Genomic DNA, 23,813 nt, shown 5'->3' on the forward strand with positions numbered 1-23,813 from the left:
GCTGTGTCTGTTAATGGCAACAAAACTGGAATAGGGCCATTTCTACACGCAGGTTTACAGGGAAAGAGTTTCAAAGTCTGGCTGTCTTAAAAAAGCAACTTCCTCCAGATCTAGATTTGCTGAATTTAGATTCATACTAAATTAACATTGGTGGCTCTCAATTCCCTCCTCTGTATATACTCCAGTAGATTCTTCTAAATACAGATAGGAAGTATCTTTAGAGCTACGTTTGAACACAGTGCTTAGGGATTTCAAAGGTACAGGCTAACCTACAGGCAGTCAGTGTAACGTTTGAATAATTGGTGTTACATGAGCAAATTATTGGCATTGCAAATCTAACTGCCATGTTCTAAACAGTCTGGAGCTTTTTCATCATCAAAAACGTAGGAAGTTCAAGATAAGGAGCATTTGCATTGTTTATGCAGAAATGAAGAACTGCAAACTCTGCATGTACTCTGCTTTCGAAGTGAGGGTTAGGAAGATCTTAGTATTTTGATATGAAACAAACAGGAAGAAACCACTGCAGACACTTAAGAGGATAATTACAGCTAATTGTCAAGTATGAACCCTAGGCTCTTTGTGTTTGTTGCTAGTAGCGGTTTGGTATCCATCTCGGGTGGCCAATAGGTGTCCAGCTAAAGGTAATTCTGACAGTTGACCATCCATACCTCAGTTTTCTGTTTGGTTTTCACTAATTACTACCCACCAATGTTCTGTGTAATGCCGGATTTGTTTGAGTGCATCTTGTGTGGATGGGTAATTCTCTAATTGCAAGAGAATCTGGTTACCTCTGTATACTTGAAAGTTGTGACCCCACTCTCTCTGTGCTTTGGCAAGTGGGTAGACTTGGATATTAAACAGGGAAATGGGCGATCCCCGAGAGGCGCCACTGAGGATCTGTAATTTTCCAGTTGAGAAACCTCCCAGTTTTGTAGTTAATGAGCATATGATCAGTAAAGATTTACAGCATTTCAATGTCAGTCCTCCTATGCCAAGTGATTCAACACCGTTTAATACAAAAGAATGATCAACCATGTCAAAGGTGGCAGAAAGATCTGGTAAAAATAGGGCATTAGTCTATTTCTTGTCTTGTTCCCACCTAAGTTCATCCATCCGTCTCTGTACTCAATTCGGGATGAAATCCTACATCATTCTCTATAAGACAGTTATTTATTTGGAGAACTGACCGTTTTTTGGCCACAAAGCTTTCCAGAAGCTTTGCCCCAAAGGGAAGTAGTGTGATTGGGTGAAAAATTCTCAAATTAGTGGGATCTACCCCAGATATTTTTTTGAAGACGGGTCACTAGTGCATCCTTGAATGCCGCTGGTACAGTGCCTTGTGTTAATAGTGCATTCAGTAAGGCTCACAACATAGGACTAATTGCATTCTTGAATTGATTGTAGATAGCAAGAGGACATTGGTCACTTGGAGACTCTGATCTAGCTCTTTCTAGAATGGATATAAACTGCTCTTCAGGAAAAAATAGAAAATTCAAAGAACCTAGATACAGTATGAGTAACCAAAGCCCATCGTGACCGGTCGGAGCTGATGCTCTGTGTTGAACCTTCCCCTCGACTTCCCGAGCGGACATCCCACCGCGCTGTTTCCACGCCTAGAGCGGCGTTTATGCGAACCGGAATGCTGGCTGATAATAGGATGATCCTTCGTCGCCCTACTCCGATCTGACATCGCGGAAAGGTGAGCCTCGATGTTCCCCCTGATGAAGGGGCTGGGATGGTGCCTGCCGAGCGAGGCGGTCTTGCCTTGTGCCTTGGGAGTTGCACCATGAGGCCGCCGGCTTCCGTTTTCGCCCAGATGGCAGTTCCCCCTTCCTGGGTCCACCTCCTGAGCTGTGGGCTACTCGCTGCGGTGACTAGCAGTGGAACGAGCGGGGCACCTGGAGTGAACACCGGACCAACAGAAGTGGGAGCGCTGCCATGCCATTCGCCGTGTTGAGTGAGAATTGCGAAGAGCAACTTGCCGTCTCCTGTGGTGCTGCACGTTAAAGTTTGGGCGATTTTGCCAGTTACGTGTATGCTGTCAGTTGGTTATGAGGAGCGCTTCATTGCGAGGCCGTTTTTCATCTCCACAGCGATCTCCTCGTGGGTGGTGCCTGACCCTAGAATGGCAGCTAGGTGGGGACATGTGAAGAGTGTCTTGTCTTCTCCTGGAGTGCTGCGCAAATGAGACCTAGGCATCTTGGACGATCGTTGCTGAGCCTGTACACGCAGATTAAGAGCAGTGTTTTAGTGAGGAGCCGTTTTTGTCACCACAACGTTCCTTACCTTAACAAGTGGCTCAAATGTCTCTGCCCCAGGTTTTAGACCTGATCGCAAGATGGCCACCCTCCTACTGCCCTTCTGGGCTATAGAGATTCATGGGGGCTGACTGAATTCGACCTTTCAAGGACTCGTCCCCCTTGCCTGACTTCTAGATGGCCGCCTCAGTGAGACCCTCCATGATGCTCTTTCCTCGCCTGGTCTATAATCAATGATCATCATCTGGACTTCGACCAGCCTCGCCCGCCCCTGTTTCCCGCCCCCCCCCCCCCCTTCCCCAGGATCTTTACTCTGAGAACTTTCCTCGACAGCTGAGACCTAGCCATTTTGACTGATGCCTGGTGGAGCTACCGCGCGAGCTAAAGGGGAGATTGACCTTGGATTCCCTCCTTGACCATCACCTACCCAGCCGGACTTTGGGCAACCTCTCCTGCGTCTCCCCTGACCTTATCTCCGCCCTCTCCCTGCCCCCACCCCACTCCGCTTTACTCTTCTCCTCTTTCCAGCTACTGACCTTTGCCCGTACCTGTGCTTTCCCTTAGTCCCCACCCTGTTTATCTGGGAACTTTCCCTTGCCACTTGAGACCTAGCTATTTTGACTGATGCCCAATGAAGTTACCTTGTTTAGCCAAAGGGGAGACGGGCTGTGGATTCCCTCCTTGGACGTCACCTACCCAGTCGGTCTTTAGACAGACTTCCTTTCATCTCTCCTGTCGTCTCTTCCCTCATCCTCCCTCTTCTGACCTCTCCTTTCCCCTCCTCTTTTTTTTCTCTCCTTTCTCTCCTCTCTCAATGTATTGCTTATTTTTTGACATAATGTGTAATTGTGATCATTTTCCGTTACATTGTGGAACCTAATGTAAAGCGCTCTGATACCTTCGGGTCTAGCCAGTCATCCCTATTTTCTGGGGGATTCTAGTAAACTTATCAGTAGTTTTTCTTCTGGGCAACTTTAATATTAGGTTGGATAGGGGGAGGCCATCTTCTCTTGAAGATGACGTTTGATATAGGCTCGCTTTGATTTCAACAGTCTGTTGATATGATCCGACACTATTAAATTGAGAATTTCTGCATGACAAACCAGCCAATAACATGTTCAGTAATTTGATTAATGGTTGCTTTATAGGCTGTGTTATTAAATATGGCCTCATGGTGGGGTAATACTGATCCTCAAGGTAGAGACTAAGTCCGTGATAATGGCCGGATTGTAATTTAAAGAGAGATGGATAATAAAGGAGCAGTACTAGAGATGGAGGGACCTGTATGTTTGGTGTCAATATTCATTAAAAAAAATTTAGATCAAGAAAAATGTATTCCTAATTAAGTGACCTTATTGTTGGCATCAAATGAAAATATTTACCCGAGAAGGCAAATCCTCAGATAATTATTGAAAAGCATGAACAGATGATGGGCAGGTTGAATAAAGTATTGCCGAGAGTAGAATGTAATGTGAAATCCCCTATAGTGTTTGCCTAAGAAAAGTGGTTTCACCAGGGTAAAAGAACTAGATAAGAAGGCTCAGTAATTGAGATAATAAGCTCAAGTTAAGAAGGGTATATAATTAGTCAATAACATGTAAGAAAAGAGATAACAACTACAAACACTGGTAAAAAAATACTGGCCTTGATATAGGTTGAACTATGCCAGATTTCATGGTGGTCATCTCTAAAGAGTTGATGAAAGCAGAAGTGTGGTTGCAAAATTTCAATGCAGTCTCTTTATGATGGATATGTTTAACCGCAAATTCTTCACTTTAAACTATTCCCCGGGTGCCACACTGGATCCGGACATTTTTATAGCAGTGTTCCCGTATGCCCTCTAAGAGGCAGTGTGCGGCTCCCCATATGCTTTTTTGCCCCAGAAGTGACAGGCGGAGCCGCACATACACGCCACCCCTTTACACCTTTCCTGTCATTCTGTTTCTTTAAACATTAGATCTAGAGCTCCACTCCCACTTTTAATGACTCCCAAGATTAAGTCCAGTGTGCATGGGTAGGATGTCCCCTCGTAAAACTACGGGCTTTAAACCTTGCTGTGACTGCAAAAAACAGATGATGGTCATGGACCTGCACAGCATGTATTTTTTATGTGTGGGCATGTGGCATGACTCAGTCGCTCGATGATTACACCCTCATGCATCTGAAGACGATCTAAGACAACAAAACAGTATGGCACCAAACACAGGAAGAAGTGACTGGTCTTCCCTAAGTCCTACTCTTGCTTCAAATTGAGTGCGCAGATCTGCTCCTGAGGCCACTCCTGTGAGAAGTCGCCTGAACTGTCAAAGTCCTCCAGTAAGTCGAAGTCCAAGCGAAAACATAAGAGCTAAGCGGATCTTGAGTCTATTCCTCCACTATCCAAGCAGAATTTGGGATGACAAAAGGTGACAATCGATCTCACTCACAATCTCCAATCGAGGAGCGGATCCCAAAGTTGATCCTGATGCTCCCCCAGATCAAGACCTTTAAAAAGGTCATCTGTTATGTTATGTTAATTGAATTTGTTGAGCGCAGCGGTTACCCTGGGATGTCCTGGCGCTATATACTGCCTAGCCGTAGTGGGGAGAGGATCATTGGGTAAACAGCCATGTCTTCAGCCCCTTCCTGAAAAGGAAGAGATCCGGAGCATTCCTCAGATGGAATGGCAGATCATTCCAAGCCTTAGATGTACATACAATAAAACTTCTGCCTCCCCAAGAGGTCTTTTTAACAGTGCGGGTTAGGAACTTTTTTGCTCCCGTCGATCGAAAGGTCCTAACTGGAGCATACCACTTGAACTTGTTCTTCAGATGGTCTGGGCCTATACCATTAAGAGCCTTAAAATCCGTGCATAAGGCCTTAAAGCGAACCCTTTGCTTCACCCGAAGCCAGTGTATCCTGGTTAGCTCTTTTTTTACTGAAACTAATTTGGGCGTGCCCGACAGCAGCCTGGCTGCTGCATTTTGTGCTGTCTGAAGCCTATTGATGACTTGTTTTTGGGCATTCAGATAGCGACCTTCTATCTGTGCATCTTTGGCAGTGTTCTTGCTTCCTTTGGTGCACTTTCAGGCCCAAAGGATCTGCAGGGGCCCTCAGTGGGATTTCCTTTGGTGGATCCATCCTTGAACTCTTTGAACCCCTTGTACCCCCCACGGGTTCCACACCAACTCCACTGCAGACTTACACTCTGACTCCAAGACCCGTGTCGGTCTGTTCTTCAACTATGTTGCTGACACTACGTACCCCAGAGGACAATCCAATACAGACTGAAATGTCCACCCTACCACTGGAGGTTGTAGATGTCATTGTTTCCTCCTTTAACTTGGTTTTGACATTTCTCATGTGTACTCCCTTGGAGCTGATGTCCAGCTGCTTGTTGCATCTTCTGACCTTAAATACCATAACGGATTTGGGCAGGAAAAACAATCTGCCTCCACCGGGACTTTTTAAAATAATACAACATCCTTCTTTTACAGGAAACATGGGCAGGAGAAAGTATCCCAATAGTGGGCTTCCTGGAGTTTGACACCCGCCACCAGGCTGTCCAAGTTTGGTAGACCAAGTGGCGGTCTCTCGATCTACGTATCAACAAAATTATCCAAATGCATTAAACAGATCAACTTTCGGGAAGATTGGTTCTCTGGGAAGGTCACTTACGGATCCTCAGCTGCTCATCCTCAGCGTCTATATCTTCCCCTGCACCACCAAGAAAAAAGCCAAAATGGACAGCTTGATCAACTCCATCTGTGACTTAATTGGCAAGTATGGCAGCACACCAAGTATCATTTCAGGTGATTTTAATACCAGTCTCTACTGCAATCGTGCCGATTACACAGGACCGGACCACCCTAGAGTCCCTCTACACTTTGCATCCCAATCAATTCCTGTGGAAACAAATCTTCGACATTAAGTGAATATTTGTCAGTGCAGTTCAGCAGCTTAGGATTTACCTTATTGAATGGGCGTCTGCGTTGTAATGGTATGCGTTGTAAAAACTGTGTTGTAACAGCATGCGTGTTAAAAGCATGCGTTGTAACATCATACATCCGAGAAATACTGCCCTGGATCAAGAGTTATCAAATCGCACCACAAGGAGAGAGTGACCACCTGGCACAAATAATATTATCCACCAGCACTCCACACCATCAAGAACTTGCCCATACTCACTCAGGCAGCCACACAGAGGATCTAAAGCGGATAAAGTGGTCAGACTCCACGTCCCCCTTTCCTGCTGGAAAAAAGCAGAGCCCTATTACATCAATCTCTAGAGCTAAATGCAGTTGTCATTAGTAGCTGGACTTCTCTTACAAACCTCCTTCTCAACGAATTGCTCATCAGGATGGGCCCGAGAAACCAAATCTCTCAATTCTACATCTCAATAGCCACAAGGAAATTAAGAACTGAGCGGAACCGAGCACTCCGTCTATCAAGAAAGAACCCCAGGAATAAAATCAACTTCAATAACTATAAGCAAGCCCAAGCAGCTTTTAGAATTTCTACACGAAAGGAAAAACTTACGGCCTCGAATCGATTCTGGCCGAAGCTCATCTACGAAAGTAAAAATCCTAACCCAAAGCAATTCTGGTCTCTTGTAAATAGGAGCAAACAAAGTACAAGTGGGTACAGCAGTGCAAATATTAGTGAAGCCGTTTGGAGTAAGTTTTTATCTCTTCACTTAGGGGACATCAATATAAACGAAGCTTGCACCAATTCCTCCAGCCCCGTTAACCCTATGATCCACTCCCACCCCCCGGGACTGGAGTGTCAGAGGCTTGCTTACCCTGTAAAAATTCCATCTGAAGATCCGACACACAAGGAATCAACGAAAAAGAACGATATCTCACTAGAGCCCATGGTGACGCCTGATGCCTTAAAAAAACAGATCTTGCGCCTCCTAACGAAAGCCAGAGCCAAAGGAGCCCCAGGCCTGAAAGGCCTCTCTCAAGCCATGTTCAAATCCGATGTCAGCCTATGGTCAGAATACCTGACCCCCTTGTTTCTCTATTGCAGTCTAAACAACATGGTACCGGAGTCCTGGCGAGGTGCAATCCACCCAGTCTACAAAAGTAGGAAGAGAAAAGAGTAAAAAAATTACCAAATGGTTGCACTTCTCGACGTGGAGTCTAAGTACTATACAAATATTCTATTGGAGGAGCTACAGGCCTGGGCCGAAACAGCTGCGCACCTTCCTTTTAATCAGACGGGCTTTGTGGCTAACACCGGTACTACAACTAATCTGTTAACGCTAACAGTCCTGATGGAGAAAGCGACAGTCCAGCAAATCCAGCTGTACTGTTGCTTTGTAGACTTCAAAGCGGCCTTCGACCGCCTGACCAGGGGTCTGTTATCGAAGAAACTAAAATCGTGGGGCATACCTCAGCCTCTTCTTCAAGCAAAAATCCAACTCCACACGGAAACCTGGATAAGAATCAAGCTGGGTGAAGGCTCCCATGTCTCCAGGAAGATCCGAACCGAAACAGGCGTCAAGCAAGGTTGTGTATTGGCCCCAATCCTTTTTAATTTGTTTATATCTGACCTTTCTCCAGTACTCAACAGTGTAAACTGCCACCCTCCTCAACTAGACTGGACCCGCATCACCAATTTGCTTTACGCCGATGACTTGGTGTTGTTAAGCCACACAAAAGTGGGTCTCCAGAGGCTACTGGATGAACTGCTACCTTACACGATATGAAACCATCTAGAGCTTAACCTGTCAAAAAACAAAACTGTCTTTTGGGAAGCAAAAAAGGTCAATAGTAAGGTGGTTCTTCAACAAAACAAAGCTAGAATCAACCCCCAGTTATAAATACTTGGGCATCTTTCTTGACACAAGAGGTACCTTTATCAAGCATAAAGAAGCATTGAAAACTAAAGCCCTGTCGTTTGAAGTGGCCGCCGCAAAATTGCTACTAGGTCTCAGCCTAACCCCCATGCTGAAAGTAATGAAGGCTAAAGTAATCAATTCCCTGATGCCTGGGCACGAGATCACTAAGGGCACAACCAGTACATTAATAAACAAGTTAACAACAAAACATTTTAAAAGAGCCTTTATATTGTCAAGATCGGCCTCGCCAGCCCAAGTGAGACTCGAACTGGGACTTCAAGATCATCATGGAGTGGAGGCAGGCGCATTTATTAAACTATGTCACAAACTATGTCCCAGGAGGGTTCCTTGGAGGCCCGACTATGGCAGGAAATACAGAGAAATCAGACCAGCCATAAGCATTGGTAACTCCTGGATCGCAGTTTACAGCTACTAGGTGTAAAAGACTTCTGGGAAGCAAACCTCTCTCATCCGGTGTTAATGACTGCCATTAGAAAAACTGTTAGATTGTGGTCCTTTCACTTGGACAGGGCAATACTGTCAAAGAGGAGATACGCTTGGGCTGTAATTGCTCATTTTAAAGTGGGTGTTCAGCCGCTCTACCTATCAAGCACATATGCACTTTATTGGAAACATACGTTTTTAGCCTTGAGGATGGGTGACTGGCCCTTTCTGAAGAAACGCCCGAATGGCGCCGGCCAGGTAATGGCACTGAATGCAGGTTGTGTGGCTATCATTCTGAAACAATTGAACACATCGTCTGTGCATGCCCTGCACTGCTCACAGCAAGACGGTCACTGCTGCGAGGCCAATGTATTACGTTGGGAGTTCGATCTTGCCGCCAAGCAATAATGGCCGCTCTTAACCCTTATAATACCAAGCTAAACATTGGGCTTACAAAATTTGTCCACAAAGCGTCAAAACTATTGGAAGCCACAATCACACCCAAATCCTCCTCATCACAGCATAGCAGCTGAGTTAATAGACTCAACAATTAAATCAGAGACTACAAGAAATCCAGAGCAATGTCCTTCATCAGAACATTATTAGCCCATAATGGTCCCCCTAATTGTAAGTAATTTTAAATCCACAGTTTTTAACATTTATCACTGTTATTTATATCGTTCAAATTAGTCATGTTTCAAATTGTAATCTTTTTTTTTTAACCAATCAATAAAGTGTATTATTACCCTTCCATACATGGATATCAAAAAGCAGCAGTTGACTGCATCTGATCTACCACTGGAGGTTGTGGATGTCATGGTTTCCTCCTTTAACTTGGTTTTGACATTTCTCATGTGTACTCCCTTGGAGCTGATGCCCAGCTGCTTGTTGCATCTTCTGACCTTAAATACCGTCTTCCTCCCTGCCATCACTTCAGCTTGTTGTGTGAATGAACTCCAGACTCTATCAGTACTACCATCCATTCCACCTTTTTTTGGACAAACTGGTGCTGAGGACTTGCCATCCTGCTTGCCAAAAGTCATGACTCCTTTCCACGCTTGACAATCGTTAATCTCTTAGCATCTAGCAGTCACCATCTAGCCGTGGGCGAGAACACTGCTATGAATCCAGTCTGGTGCCTGGTGAGTATTCTGAAGTGAGGAATCTGCTGTTAGAGTATCCACCAGAAACCGCATTACTGAAGGTAAGTAACCTGTTGGGTATGTTCGTTTTGTCAGTATGTACAATGGAATGGAATTCATGAGAATGGAATGACGCCATTGTGTGCTAATAATATGAATGCTACTAATCCGTTTAGAGTATCCACTGTTAAAGCTGTATTATCGATACAGTTGCATCTTTACTTTCCATGTATGTGTTTCCATTTGTGTTTTCTCTCACAATACAGGAGGCTGCGTCTGTTTTTCTTGGTGAATCACTTTTCCCATTTAAAAAAAAATACTTTCCTACCATATTTAGGAATAGAAGAACACTTCTAATATATTGGGTTCAAAGCAAACCTGACTGTTTTTTTATAATTTAAATCTCTTTAATTCCCAAGGTTCTCGAATTATACCCCTTTAAAAAGAAGAGTGCATGTCATCCACAATCTCACCACTCCTCTGGTCTCCAATACTTTTAGGCTAGTCATAGTTCGATTCATAAATAGTGTGTTCAATATGAAAAACTCCCCAGTTCAAGGTCGCAAATCTCTTCAGTTATCAGGCTCCATCAAATTCCAGCTTTACATTCTGTCCGGAGCTGTGCATAGGAAGCATAGGCTTCTCAATGGTTCTATATAAAGTCGCATCCGGGTTGGACATGAATCAAACTCTGCTACAAATAAACACATTTAGAATCTGATCTAATGAAGCCCGTGCTTGCAATTTTCTTTTTCCAGTCATGTTGTAAAGTGAGCCCAATCTATGTTATTTTAATGAAACAACTGATATGATTGCTTTGGAAAACTCTAGGCAGCAATTGAAGAATCATTCCTTTTGTGAAAGTGGATTTTAACCACAAATAGTGAACTAATCACTAATTCCTTTATTGCACCGCTCCAAAATGATTTGATTTGTATTTGACGAAGCTGTTAATAGTCCAGGCACTCGCTGGGACAAGTGTGTGTGTGCACTTGTATAAGCTTACTCCTTTTTAGGGCTCGCCTGCTGTGCACATGTGCACAGCTGGAAGCTCTATAGGGGCTTATCCAGTGTTTATCCACCACTGGCGATTCCACTGGCGATTCCTTTGAGTGCATGTGCTTTTTAGGTCATTGCGCAAGCGCAAGCCCTAAAAAGCGCGTGCACAATGCCACCAGCCGCCTGCCTGCCTGCCTCGCATTACCACATCAAAGGCAGCCCTCCCAGCGCATTTGTCACCACCTAATTATTCACGGCTGCCCGGCCGTACTTTCAGTTTCACGGCCGGAGGCCGTGTCTCCTTTTAAAACCTGTTTAACTTGTTTTGCTTGTTGTTATTCCAGCCAGCATGTCACGGTGCCTCCTGTGTTTCCTTGTCCCCGATGCCTTTCCCTCTGTGCGCTTGTGTCCATTAATCCTATGCTTCCGGAAGCATCTGCCTATTTGTAATTGTGCCCTACACCTTAAAGCAGTCGCCGTCCTTCGTCCCCCCGCTGCTTGGGTCCCATGATCTCAGGTCGCCTTTCCTCTTTGTCCTTTTGTTTCCTTCTGCCTATGCGGACTGGCTCCCCTGCCCCACCCTCTGCTCCGATTGTTCCTATGCTGCTTCGCACCTGTGGACCCCACTTTACTTCCTGGTCTTTATAGCGCCTACTCTCCATGCTCCATGACCGCCATTCTCTGTTCCCCTCTGCTATGCTCCCTGGCTCATGTTTTTTTTTTTCTACTTATGTGCCTTATTCTTCTGGTCCGTGTACCCTTTGGACCCCCTGACGCTTTTACCCAAGTAGCACTACGTCACTTTTTGTCACAATTATCCATATTCTGTTTGCTTTTGAAGCCCTATAGCGCCTGGTCCTTGCCCCAAACCATTTTTCCCGCCGTGTGTCGCACTGTGCGCCCCCGAGGATGTCTGCACAGTGGCCGTCCTGGAGTGCCACTCTCTGCACACAGTGGCCTCATTAGCGCCTCGGAACTGGAGCCCCTCGTAGGGTTCGTTAGCAGCTCTGGTGCCCGTGCACACGGGCCCGGTAATTAGAGTGCCCCCGCCCCCGGGATTTCAACTGCACAGTGCACGGCTAATTGTATTCTGCCTGCAGCCACGCAGGCCTATTATAGATGCACAGCTCCCGCGAAGCCTGTATTTTGGGGAAACATGTTTGGTACATCAGGCTCCAAGTCTGGAAATGTGAGCATCCTTTATTTTGAGATATGGCCACAGCGTAGTGCAGAGCAGATGTGGCCATCGTCACTGCAAAGGTACACCAGTGCCCTCATTGCGAAGTATGCTCACATTTCGTTAACATGTGTTTACAGTGAATTGTGAAACTCATTGGAAGCTATGGCACACATCTCCCGCGCTGATCCGGCATCACATACCAGAGAAGGCCTTGCAGTGATCTGTGCGAACTCCATGAGTAGAACATGCTTCATTTAATTACACTGCGGTTTTGGCCGAATATGTGATGCAATGTGAGGCCCGGCACTAGCAGAAACGGCAGGCTGGTCACCCATGCCACAGCCCTTAAAGGGCAATCTCAGAAGCGGGCCTAGAAATGTATGAGGCAGGACAAATAGAATGATAGCAATGAAACTGCTGTAACTTTCAAGGAAGTGACATCATCTTTTGGCAATGTTCCATGAAACATCGCAAGGAATGTAGAACATTCTGGCTTAGTGTATTTTTCCACCAACTAATCTCACACACACACAAATACACATGCTCTCTCTCCCCTCATTTTGGGATTTAAACAAAGAAATAGTTTGGCCTGTTTTTTTGCAGTTTTATGTAAAGCAAATTCGACCCGAAGGTATTCGAGCGCTTCACACAAGCACCAGTTACATGACACAAGGACACATCCTTTTGTTTGAGGCTCGGGCAGTTTAGTGATTTGCCCACAATCAGATGATGAGGAGCCGACGCCGAAACTCGAACAGGGTCTCCCAGTTCCAAATTCGGTAGATCTGGCCTTTAACCAATGCTCACATCCTTGCCCCTTGTTCCCTTAATTGTCACAGAACTGTTTGTACGACTTTAAATAGTTTCACTCTCGATTTGCTTTTTATTTGTGTATTTGGAAACGAGATTTGCTCATAGGTTACTCCGGATAATGTGGCTTTTTCTAAGAATGTATTTTCATCTTTCTACAGAACTATCAATTGAGGAATTTGAGCGTGTGAAAGAGTGTAATTAACTCTGCCACACACACACATAACCAAACACACACAACCACAAACACACAACCCCACACACACAACCCCCCCACACACAAACCCGCATGCACACACACACACCCACACACAACGTCCCCATACACACAACCCCCCCACACACAACCCCCCACACACACACAACCCCAGACACACACAATCCCACACAACTCCACTCACACACACAACCCCCCCCACACACAACGCCACACACACACAACTCCACACACAACCCCCCCCACACACACCCCCACACACACAACCCCACCAAACACACAAACCCCCACATGCACAACCCCACACACACACAACCACACACACAGACACAACCCCACACACAACCCCCCACACACAACCCCATACACAACCCCCCCACACACACAACACCCCCACACACACAAACCCCCCAAACACAACCCCACACACAAACCCCCCACACACACAACCCCAGACACACACACAACCCCACACAACTCTACACACACACACACACAACCCCACACACAACCCCACACACAACCCCCCACACACACAACGCCCCACACACACACCCCCACACACACAACACCACACACACACACACCCCCCACACATACAACCACACACACACAAACCACACACACACAACCACAAGCACACACACAAGCAAGCACACAACCACACTCAACCACACAACCACACACACAACCCCACAACCACACACAAAACCCCACAACCACACACACAACCCCAAACACTACACACACACAACCCCAAACACACCACACACACAACCACACACACAACCACACACAACCACAACCACACACACATCTATCTATCTATCTATCTATCTATCTATCGCCCTCACTCTATCTATCGCCCTCACTCTATCTTATCTATCCATCTACCTATCTATCTATCGCCCTCACCCTATCTATCGTCCTCACTCTATCTGTCTATCTATCTGTCTATCTATCTATCTCCCTCATTTTATCTTTCTATCTATCTATCTATCTATCTATCTATCTATCTATCTGTCTATCTATCTATCTATCTATCTATCTATCTATCTATCTATCTATCTATCTATCTCTCTATCTACCGCCCTCACTCTATCTGTCGATCGCCCTCACTCTATCTAACTATTGCACTCACTCTATCTATCTATCTGTCTATCACCCTCTATCTATCTATCTATCTGTCTATCGCCCTCTATCTATCTATCTATCTATCTATCTATCTATCGCCCTCACTCTATCTAGCTAGCTATCACCCTCACTCTATCTATCTATCCATCTATCTATCTATCTATCACCCTAACTCTATCTATCGTTCTCACTCTATCTGTCTATCTATCGCCCTCACTCTATCTATCGCCCTCGCTCTATCTATCTATCGATTTATCTATCGCTATCTATCTATCTATCTATCTATCGCCCTCACTCTATCTATCTATTTATCTATCACCCTCACTCTATCTATCTATTTATCTATCACCCTCACTCTATCTATCTATCGCCCTCACTCTCTATCTATGTATCTATAGCCCTCACTATCTATCTATCGCCCTTACTCTATCTCTCTATCTATCTATCGCCCTCACTCTATCTCTCTATCTATCTATCGCCCTCACTCTAGCTATCTATTGCCCTCACTCTATCTATCGCTCTTACTCTATCTCACTAGCTATCTATCTATCGCCTCACTATATCTATCTATCGCCCTCACTCTATTTATCTATCTATCTATCGCCCTCACTCTATCTATCGCCCTCACTCTATCGCCCTCACTCACTCTATCTGTCTATCTATCGCACTCACTCTATCTATCGCCATCACTCTATCTATCGATCGCCCTCACTCTATTTATCTGTATATCTATCTATCGCCCTCACTCTATCTATCGCATCACCACAGAATCACTCAGCACCACCACAGCATCACTCAGGGGCACCACAACATCACTATGCGTTACCTCAGCATCACTCGTTGCCACCACAACATCACTCAGCGCCACCGCAGCATCAATCTGTGCAACCATTCAACAACAACTAGTTCAAATATGTTCTCTCAATGTTTCAAGCTTTATTACAAATGTCACAAAAAGATGTTAATATTTCACTTCTGTTCTTGGATTTTCGTCACAATAAAATACACTGAACATAATCTTCACAAAAGTTATTTACAAAAGTTTAAGCTATTGCCATTATATATTACAATAACTTTTATTTAAGAATAAAATAAAATAAAAGCCATTGTTATTTGTAATATCATTACATCTAAGTCACGTAAATACAACACATATTGCATTACAAATGCTATAGGTGTCACATTTGCGAAAGTTATAACTATTGGCATTGTACATGACAAAGCTATTAATTTTGCTATTTTCAAAACCAACACATAAATAAAAAATGTGTCATTTACAATACCAATAGCTCAAACTTTACTAATGCGAGACCTATTGCATTGCAAATGCTTGTTTTGTGAGAGGCTAATAGAGAACAAAAGCATTCTACTCACATTGAATGAACATCACACTACCAAATGAATCGGTTTTAAAACAGCTTGCTCTCAGGTTATATGCATCATTAAAAATCACACTGCTTTTTTATTTTGTCAGCTACTGAGAAGAAATCCAGAACGTCGTCTTGGAGCCAGTGATAAGGATGCAGAGGATGTGAAAAAACATCATTTTTTTCGGGTAAGGTGGTGTTTTAACTAATATGGAAAATGAAGCCCATTGTTTGAAAACTGTAATAACCGCTTAACTATATTTTACAGCAAATCGATTGGAACGCATTGTTGGCAAAGAAGGTGAAGCCCCCTTTTGTACCCACCATTAAAGGACGAGAGGATGTTAGTAATTTTGATGACGAATTTACCTCAGAAGCACCCATTTTAACCCCACCACGGGAACCAAGGTTTCTTTCCGAAGAGGAACAGGAAGCTTTCCGAGATTTTGACTATATTGCTGATTGGTGTTAAATTTCAGACGTTATCACTAAATTGGCCAGCTAATGAGACCAACAAAAGAATGGCAACCTTTTGAATTGCTGTTTGTGCCATCATATATCACCGGATTTGAATCACATGAGGATTTATTTTAAAGCATCATTTTAATACTTTGTCAAGGAGTGGCCAATTTCACTGTATACATTTTTATGTGAACACTGGACAGCAGTTTTGAGGAGTTCTGTCAAGCGGAATTGTGAATAGTTTGACCCAATCACTCCTATTCACAGGAATATATTTGGATCTTCGTTCTACCTTCTGTCGCATTTCTGCAAAGTTCTTGCCTTATTGGGATGAATGCCCTGATTTTCCACTAAAGTAACTTAATAAGACCTTGTTGAAAATAGATGTACAGTGCTATTCACATGGAATGCAGTTTCATTTAGTGTAAGGCAGATACTGTTCATTTTTAGTGAAGTTTATATAATTACTGTCTACAATGTGCAGTGTTACATTTATATGCTCGCTTGTCCATAGTTTTCAAATCATGGAAATTGAAAACTTGCCTGGATTTGTAATTCTTTTATGGTATTTAAGAGGGAAATGATTGATGCCTTAACCTTTTGAGATAATGGTGCATGTGCTTCCATAAGAAAATGAATGGGTTACCAAAGTCATTGGTTAATTAGTCTTTGCCTTATCAAGTTTCCAAGCCGTGCTACAGAACGAGGAACATACAAAACTGCAAGTATTGAGATGTGAGGAAGGAAAGCAATATTTCTTCAGTCTTAGTCATGACTGTCAGCATGTGCTAGTTCCTGCTCAACGGATTTCCTTTTTCAATCAACAACATATCTTTAACCACATACAACCTTTGAGTATATGGAGACTTTTCCATCTGATCAATGAACAGTACTTGTATGTGGCCTACTTGTAATAACTGTATGCTGTATTTAGCATTTTATTTCGTGTTGTATTTGTTATGTAAAATAATGGTGTGATGTAGAGGTTTCACTGTATACATGCTGTGAACATGTATATTTGGAAGTTGTAATCTATTTTGATATTCAGGCGTGTAAGTAAGCATACCACTTCATTTGTTTTGATCAATAGTTACAGGAACACAGTCAAGCTCAACAGTTTAACCAGAGTCACTTGTATACATTTTTGGCCACAGGTTTCCAAATGTATTGGCAATAACTGAGGGTAAAAGCAATATGTTGTAACAGAAAGTATAAATATTTTTGATAAAACAGTGTATATTTTATAAATCTATTGTAACACTAATCATCTGTACCTCGAAAGTTAAATGCCTTCATCAGATATTCTGTATGATTTTATATTGTTAAGTTCTTATTTGTACCCATTTAGTGTATTTCCAAAGGAAAAAATACTTGGCTGCAAGTAAGACCAATTTTTCCTTGATTGTGATATCTGTCTGTCTGTACCTAGGGTTTCCAGGGAAAATGAAGTCCGAACTTTAAAATGTGCTTATTTATTGAATATATCACAACAGAACTGTGTATTTAAGTGACAGATGCCAAGATAGAAAATTTAAAATTAATATTTCCAAAAGAGACTGTTTCTAGAAACAGTTTACCTTATTATGAATAACACTTCAGAGTGGGTGGCCATTGACTTAAATTTTCCGTAAAGGATAAATTCTGTGCATCCATGCATGCACAATTATTTTGCTAGCTGAAAGAGTGAAGTACAGTATTGAACTTTTATTATGTTCCCAGTGCTTGAATTATCCATTTCCCATCAAAGAAATGTGTTTCAGCATTTTAGTAAAAGTGTGCAGTGATGAAAAAACTTGTTTTAAGGTTTGGATTACTAGTTCGAGGAAATTCTTGCTGCACTGTGCACCCTTTAAATAAAAACAGGATTGAGGTTTTACTACATATATATGTACATATATATAAATATGTATATATCACTTTTGAGGTACAGTTTGAAGGCTCTTTATATTCTGAGATCTGTAGACAATGTATAAAAGAGCATTTTAGCATTAGAAACTGACATATCCATTTGCTTCTACATAACTGTACATAAAACTATTTTTATTATAAGTGAATCACTAAAAGTAGAGGGCAGGGTATGTTCACAATTAAGTTGAAGAAAGCACTAATTTTATCTTTGTAGTTTTTTTAAAGGTATCAAGTATTTTTACTCAGAGTAAGATTTTAAACTCTTGATTGTAAATATATTTTTCTATAGCTGTAAGTGGCTGCTCAAGCACTTTGTAAGGAATGTAGGACATTTTAGAATGGTACACTATGCATTAAAATCAAATGTGCCTTTAACATATGTCATTCTGAAGAGAACCAAGTGTTTTGCAGTCAAGTAATATCTTAAATGCACAAAATTAAAACATCAAATAGATTCCGCTTCATGTTTGAAGTATGCTTTACTTTCTACAATGTGTTGTGTTAGTTGAAATAGATTTTTGCAAGCTGTGATTTAAGTTGCGTGCACTGTTGCGAGAAGAGTGGAATAAAATAGCTTTTTTCCAAGAACAAAATGGTACCTAAACTAATGCAATGTTGGTGTTACTATCTGGAATAATTATGAGTCTAGTAAGGACACAGACAGGGAAGGATTCTGCTTATCTACATTTCATTACTCTTATTTTGCATAATCATTTCATCAAACCATATTAATTAGACAAAGGAAACTGTGATTCCAAAACTGTAGTAAGGTTAACGTTAAAATAACCAGTTGAATTACAAAATTCTGCTTCTTACCTGCCCCTGGAAAAACAAGAACAGATAATCAAATCACATAGCTTGAGTGGGACAATTGTCTCCATAAATTCTCACGTCAAAAATGCATCTGAATATGTAACATCTCAGGAGGGAATAGCTTCCCCCATACCTCCCCCCGTTAATGCTAGAATCATCACCCTTTTTTTGTAACATCTTGGAAAAATCTGCATTCTATGCCATTATTCAGAAGCTGGGAATATGTTTATTCTAAAGCTTACTTGCCACCAACAATATTATCTTACTAATAGGCTTCAAATACTTGCTTTTGAAAGTCGACTCGCCATACCTATCTGCTGACTTGCAGATGGTCTCTAACTTAAGCTTTGCTTTATATGACATTGCTTCTCCATCAAATCTGAAGCAAACGGAAAGGTATCAGTGCTTGTTTGTTGCATAGCTCATCTCACCCACTTTGCTTAAGTGTGAGAAGACACTGGAGGGAAAAAGTTAACATTCTGATAGATACATCTGCCGTGTGGATTCCTCACCTTGTGAATATCCCCTTGCGTCAGCAACATTCGGAAATTCTTTTTGTAGCTTCGCGCCGACGTGGATCCGGACGTCACAGAGGCACGGCACCGCTCGCGACTCCGCTGACGTCACCGACGCCTATAATAGGCCCACGCCGGCGTGATGACATCAGTTCCCTTTTTTCCGCGTCGTCAACGCTAACGGTTTTCTGGGATCGTACTGTAGCTTTACAGTAACTTTGTTTCTATTATCCTATTATTGTGTTTATCTTGATATTCTTCGAAATGTCGAAGAAAACTGGATTTAAAGCTTGCGGCGAATGTGGCAAGACTATGTCTATCACCGATCCTCATGAATGCTGTGTCTGGTGCTTAAGTTCCGACCATGACGTCGAGGATTGTCGTTGCTGCAAGAAGATGACTCCGAAGGCTTTAAGAGAGAGAGAGACGAAACTCCTCGTGGCAAAACTTAAAAATAAGAAAGTTAAAAAGTCTTCGAAGTCTCGATCTCGACGGTCGAGGTCTCGTTCGAGGTCACGCTCGGAGTCGTCTTCAGCTCACGCTTCGAAGTCTTCGAGGAAGAAGCACAAGAAGAGGAGCCATGAGTCACGTCATCACTCTGAAAAGGACTCTAGTTGAAGACCGAAGTCCCAAGTCAAGCTTCTGAGTAAGGAAGTGGAAGTTTCAGAGTCGGAAGATCATAACTCTGTTGGTGAGGCTTCACATCCGAATTCACCCGAATCTCAGAAGCAGGTCCATTCTCCGGTTCCATCCAATCCTTCTGTTCAGGAGGATGAAGGTGAGGAGCAGGGGGCTGGTGAAGTCGAAGTTCCGGTGCCTGCGGGTTCGTCGACCCCGGTTCCTGGACTCGATGAAGAGGTCGACGTCGTATCGACTCCACCTCCTCAGGAACAACCCAGAGGTCCATATCCTGATTTTCCAACTCCAGGTCAGGATCCTTCTCAGTTCCTGAACTCCATGTTTGGTGTCTATTCCAGGGCAATGTTCCCGTCTGGTGCACCGGTTGGTCCCACAGGTCCTATGGCTTTTAACTTGGGTGTTCCCCAGGCTTATGCCCCTGCGCCCTTCATGCCTTTTATGCCGGCTATACCACCGCATTGGCATTTTCCGACACCACCGGTGTCGTCGACGCCGAAGCGCACGACGCCGACTCCGTCGACGCCGGTCCCATCGACGCCGATACCTACGACTCCGGGGCAGGATTCTGCTCGACCTCGTATAAAAAGACCTCATCCGACTTCGGGTTCGACGCCGGCACCGACCCCGTCGGAGTCGATTCCGAATCCATTGGCTTCTGTTGTGAAGGAAAGATCTCGGAGAGAGGCCCAGAGACTTCTGGAAGAGGAAAGATGTCAATATTCAGATACTGAAGAAGGGGAGTTACAGGATTCTGAGGATCCTTTTGAGGACTTGGGTGAGGCCAGTGGACTTGAACTGTCTCCTGAGTGGGACATGGCTTCGGTGTCAAATGTACCATCGAAGGATGTGGTGCCTTATCACACCGTTATAAAAAAAGCAGCGAGTTTATTGAATATTACTCTGCCCACTGCTGATTATAAACCAAATATTTTAACTGAGGTTCTTCATTCACCCTCGTCTGTTATTGAACCTATGTTACCCTTCAATGATGCCTTATCTGAGCCCATCTATGAGGTTTGGAAGAAACCTTTATCTGCTCCGGCCGTTTCTAGAACAGTGACGAGGAGATACAGAGTTGCACCTGGGGACCCTGAATTTTTATCAACACATCCCCTACCTGAGAGTTTGGTTGTGCAGGCTGCCTGCTCAAAGAGATCTGCTGGTGCTTTTCCACAGGTTCCTGGGGATAAAGAATCCAGAAAGCAGGATCAAACTGCCAAGAAGGTTTTCTCCTCAGCCAGTATGGCGTTAAAGTCAACCAACGCAACGTGTCTGATGGGAAGGTATATCCATGCCTTGATGGATTCTGTCAAACAGTTGATTCCGAAAATCCCTGAGGATGACAGAAAGGATTTTCAGGAGGTGATATCGGACACTCAAGCAGCTGCGAGACAGGTGATTCAGAGTGGCTAGGACACTGCTGATTCGGTGGCGAGGGTCATGGGCTCTTCCGTGGCCACTAGGAGGGCTGCCTGGCTTAAATCATCGGAGTTCTCTGCAGACGTTCAGTCTGTTTTGATGGACTTGCCTTTTGATGGCTCAGGATTGTTTGGCAAAATCTTTGGGTCTCCAGTCCAGAGGTACTACTGGAAGACGCTTCAGGGGGTTTGGAAGATCTTCCTTTCGTTCTTACAGACCATCTCAGCAGCAGCCACAACAGCAGCAGAATACGCTGTACAAGTCGTACAGGGGCAGGCCAAGATCCCGCCCTAGAGGGAGTCAAGCTTCCTCCTCCCCTTCCCAACCCCCGGCCAACGCAGCAAAGCAGCCCTAGATCTGCCATTCCGGATCATGTGGGCCCAGTGGGGGGTCGGCTTACACATTTTCTACAAGATTGGGAATTAATAACATCGGATCTTTGGGTTCTCAATCTTGTAGAGAATGGGTATGCACTTCCTTTCCAGGAATTCCCTCCCAATTACCCTCCTTGCCAGGGTTATTGTTCGGAGGACCACCTGCTTCTCCTGCAGGAAAAAGTCCTGGCTTTGTTCCGAAAAGGTGCGATAGAGGTGGTTCCAGAGCAGGAAAGGGGTCAGGGGTGCTACTCCCGGTATTTCCTGATCCCCAAGAAAGATGGCAGGCTTCGGCCAATCCTGGACCTCAGGATTTTGAACCTTTACCTGAAACAGGAAAAGTTCAAGATGCTCACTCTTGCGCAGGTTCTTCAAGCGCTGCTAGAAGAAGACTGGATGGTGTCGATCGACTTGCAGGATGCGTATTTTCATATTCTCATCTTGAAGTCGCACAGAATGTATCTCCGTTTTACGGTTGGGTCACAACACTCCCAGTTTGTGGTCCTTTCGTTTGGTCTTACTACTGCGCCTCGAGTCTTCACCAAGGTGATGGCAGTGGTGGCAGCTCATCTCAGGAGAACGGGGATACATGTGTTTCCGTATCTAGACGACTGGCTGATCAAAGCGGAGTCGCCGGAGAAGGTGCTCCATCATCTGCAAGAGACAACTCAGTTGTTGCACAGGTTGGGTTTTTCGATAAATGTACCCAAGTCTCACCTGGTGCCCTCACAGCGCAACCTGTTCATAGGTGCGGTACTGGACACTACTGTGTGTCGTGCATTCCCTCCTCCTCAAAGGATTCGCGACATACAGGAGATGATTCCTTTGTTTTACAATGGAGCGGTCGTTCCAGTCCTGAAGGTCCTTCGCCTGCTCGGTCTGATGGCTTCATGCATTCTGTTGGTCAACCATGCACGCTGGCATATGAGGGCGCTCCAGTGGTGCCTCCACAGGCAGTGGTATCAGCACAACGGAGATCTCAGGGAGTCAGTGAAGATCTCCAGAGAAACTGCAGCGGATCTGTCTTGGTGGAGCGTGGAAGGCAATCTGTCTCAAGGGAAGCCTTTTCAGATTCCTTCATCGGTTGCCACAGTGATATCGGATGCGTCCACTCTCGGGTGGGGTGCTCATCTGGGGGACCTGGAGGTCAAGGGTCTTTGGTCTCCAGAGGAAAGGTTGCTTCACATCAACCTTTTAGAATTGCGGGCGATATGTCTGGCGCTCAAGGCCTTCCTCCCTTCCCTTCGCGGTCAGTCTGTTCAAGTCCTGACGGACAACACGACCGCAATGTGGTACATCAACAAGCAGGGAGGAGTAGGGTCGCAGTGTCTCTGCAGAGAGGCTCTGCGTCTCTGGTCCTGGGTTCAGGACCATCGGATTTGTCTGATGGCAAATCATCTGGCCGGAGTTCAGAACGTTCGTGCAGACAGTCTCAGTCGGCAGTTCTCTGCCGATCACGAGTGGAGGCTCCATCCGGGGGTAGTTCACAACATCTTTCAGATGTGGGGGACTCCTCGGGTGGACCTGTTCGCCACTCGCGAGAATGCTCCCTGCCTGTCATTCTGCAGTCTCCAGTATCCGATGCAAGGAGCCTTGGGGGACGCGTTTCAGTTGAGTTGGAGCTCGCAACTCCTTTACGCGTTTCCTCCCATACCATTGATTCCTCGGGTTCTGAGGAAAATTCGCCAAGACCGGGCCCAAGTCATATTGATCGCCCCGGATTGGCCAAGAAGGGTGTGGTATTCAGACCTTCTCCACCTCTCCTCTCACCCGCCGCTCCATCTCCCTCACAGGGCAGATCTCCTCTCTCAGATGGAGGGGCAGGTTCTACACCCCCACCTCCAGACCTTACACCTTCATGCCTGGAGATTGAACGGGGCAACCTGATTTCTTTTTCTCTCCCTCACGATGTGGTGGATGTCATTTTGTCAGCCAGGCGTGACTCAACTAAGTCCATCTATTCTTATAGGTGGTCTAAATTTGTTACTTGGTGCAGGGAGAAGTCTATAGACCCTTTGAGGGCCCATTTATCTGATGTTCTCCAGTTTGCCCTTTCTCTGGCACAGCAAGGGCTTGCTGTGGCCACAGTGAAGGGTTATCTTTCTGCGCTGTCGGCTTTTATCTGTTTGCCTGACCAGCCTTCTCTTTTTAAATCTCCTATAGTTTTAAGGTTTTTGAAGGGCCTCACGAATAAGTTCCCTCCTACTCCTTTTATTGTGCCTCAGTGGTATTTAAATCTTGTTTTGACATTTTTAATGGGTGCTCCTTTTGAGCCTCTTCACAAATGTCCTATGAGGCTTCTGACTTT

General features: G+C 44.5%; 1 protein-coding gene across 2 annotated transcripts in view; it reads left to right on the forward strand.

Moving 5' to 3' along the window:
- Nucleotides 1–18,204, forward strand: part of PKN2 (protein kinase N2) — a 454,984-nt gene extending 436,780 nt beyond the window's left edge. For both annotated transcript variants that reach the window (XM_078645957.1, XM_078645968.1), the window contains exons 21-22: nucleotides 15,483–15,563; nucleotides 15,644–18,204. In XM_078645957.1, coding sequence (XP_078502083.1) covers nucleotides 15,483–15,563; nucleotides 15,644–15,847 — 285 coding nt within the window. In that variant the 3' untranslated portion in view covers nucleotides 15,848–18,204. The remainder of the gene's footprint in view (nucleotides 1–15,482; nucleotides 15,564–15,643) is intronic.
- The last annotated feature ends 5,609 nt before the right edge of the window (nucleotides 18,205–23,813 follow it).

The sequence above is a fragment of the Lissotriton helveticus genome, chromosome 1_1 (assembly GCF_964261635.1).
Source record: "Lissotriton helveticus chromosome 1_1, aLisHel1.1, whole genome shotgun sequence".
Taxonomy (NCBI): domain Eukaryota; kingdom Metazoa; phylum Chordata; class Amphibia; order Caudata; family Salamandridae; genus Lissotriton; species Lissotriton helveticus.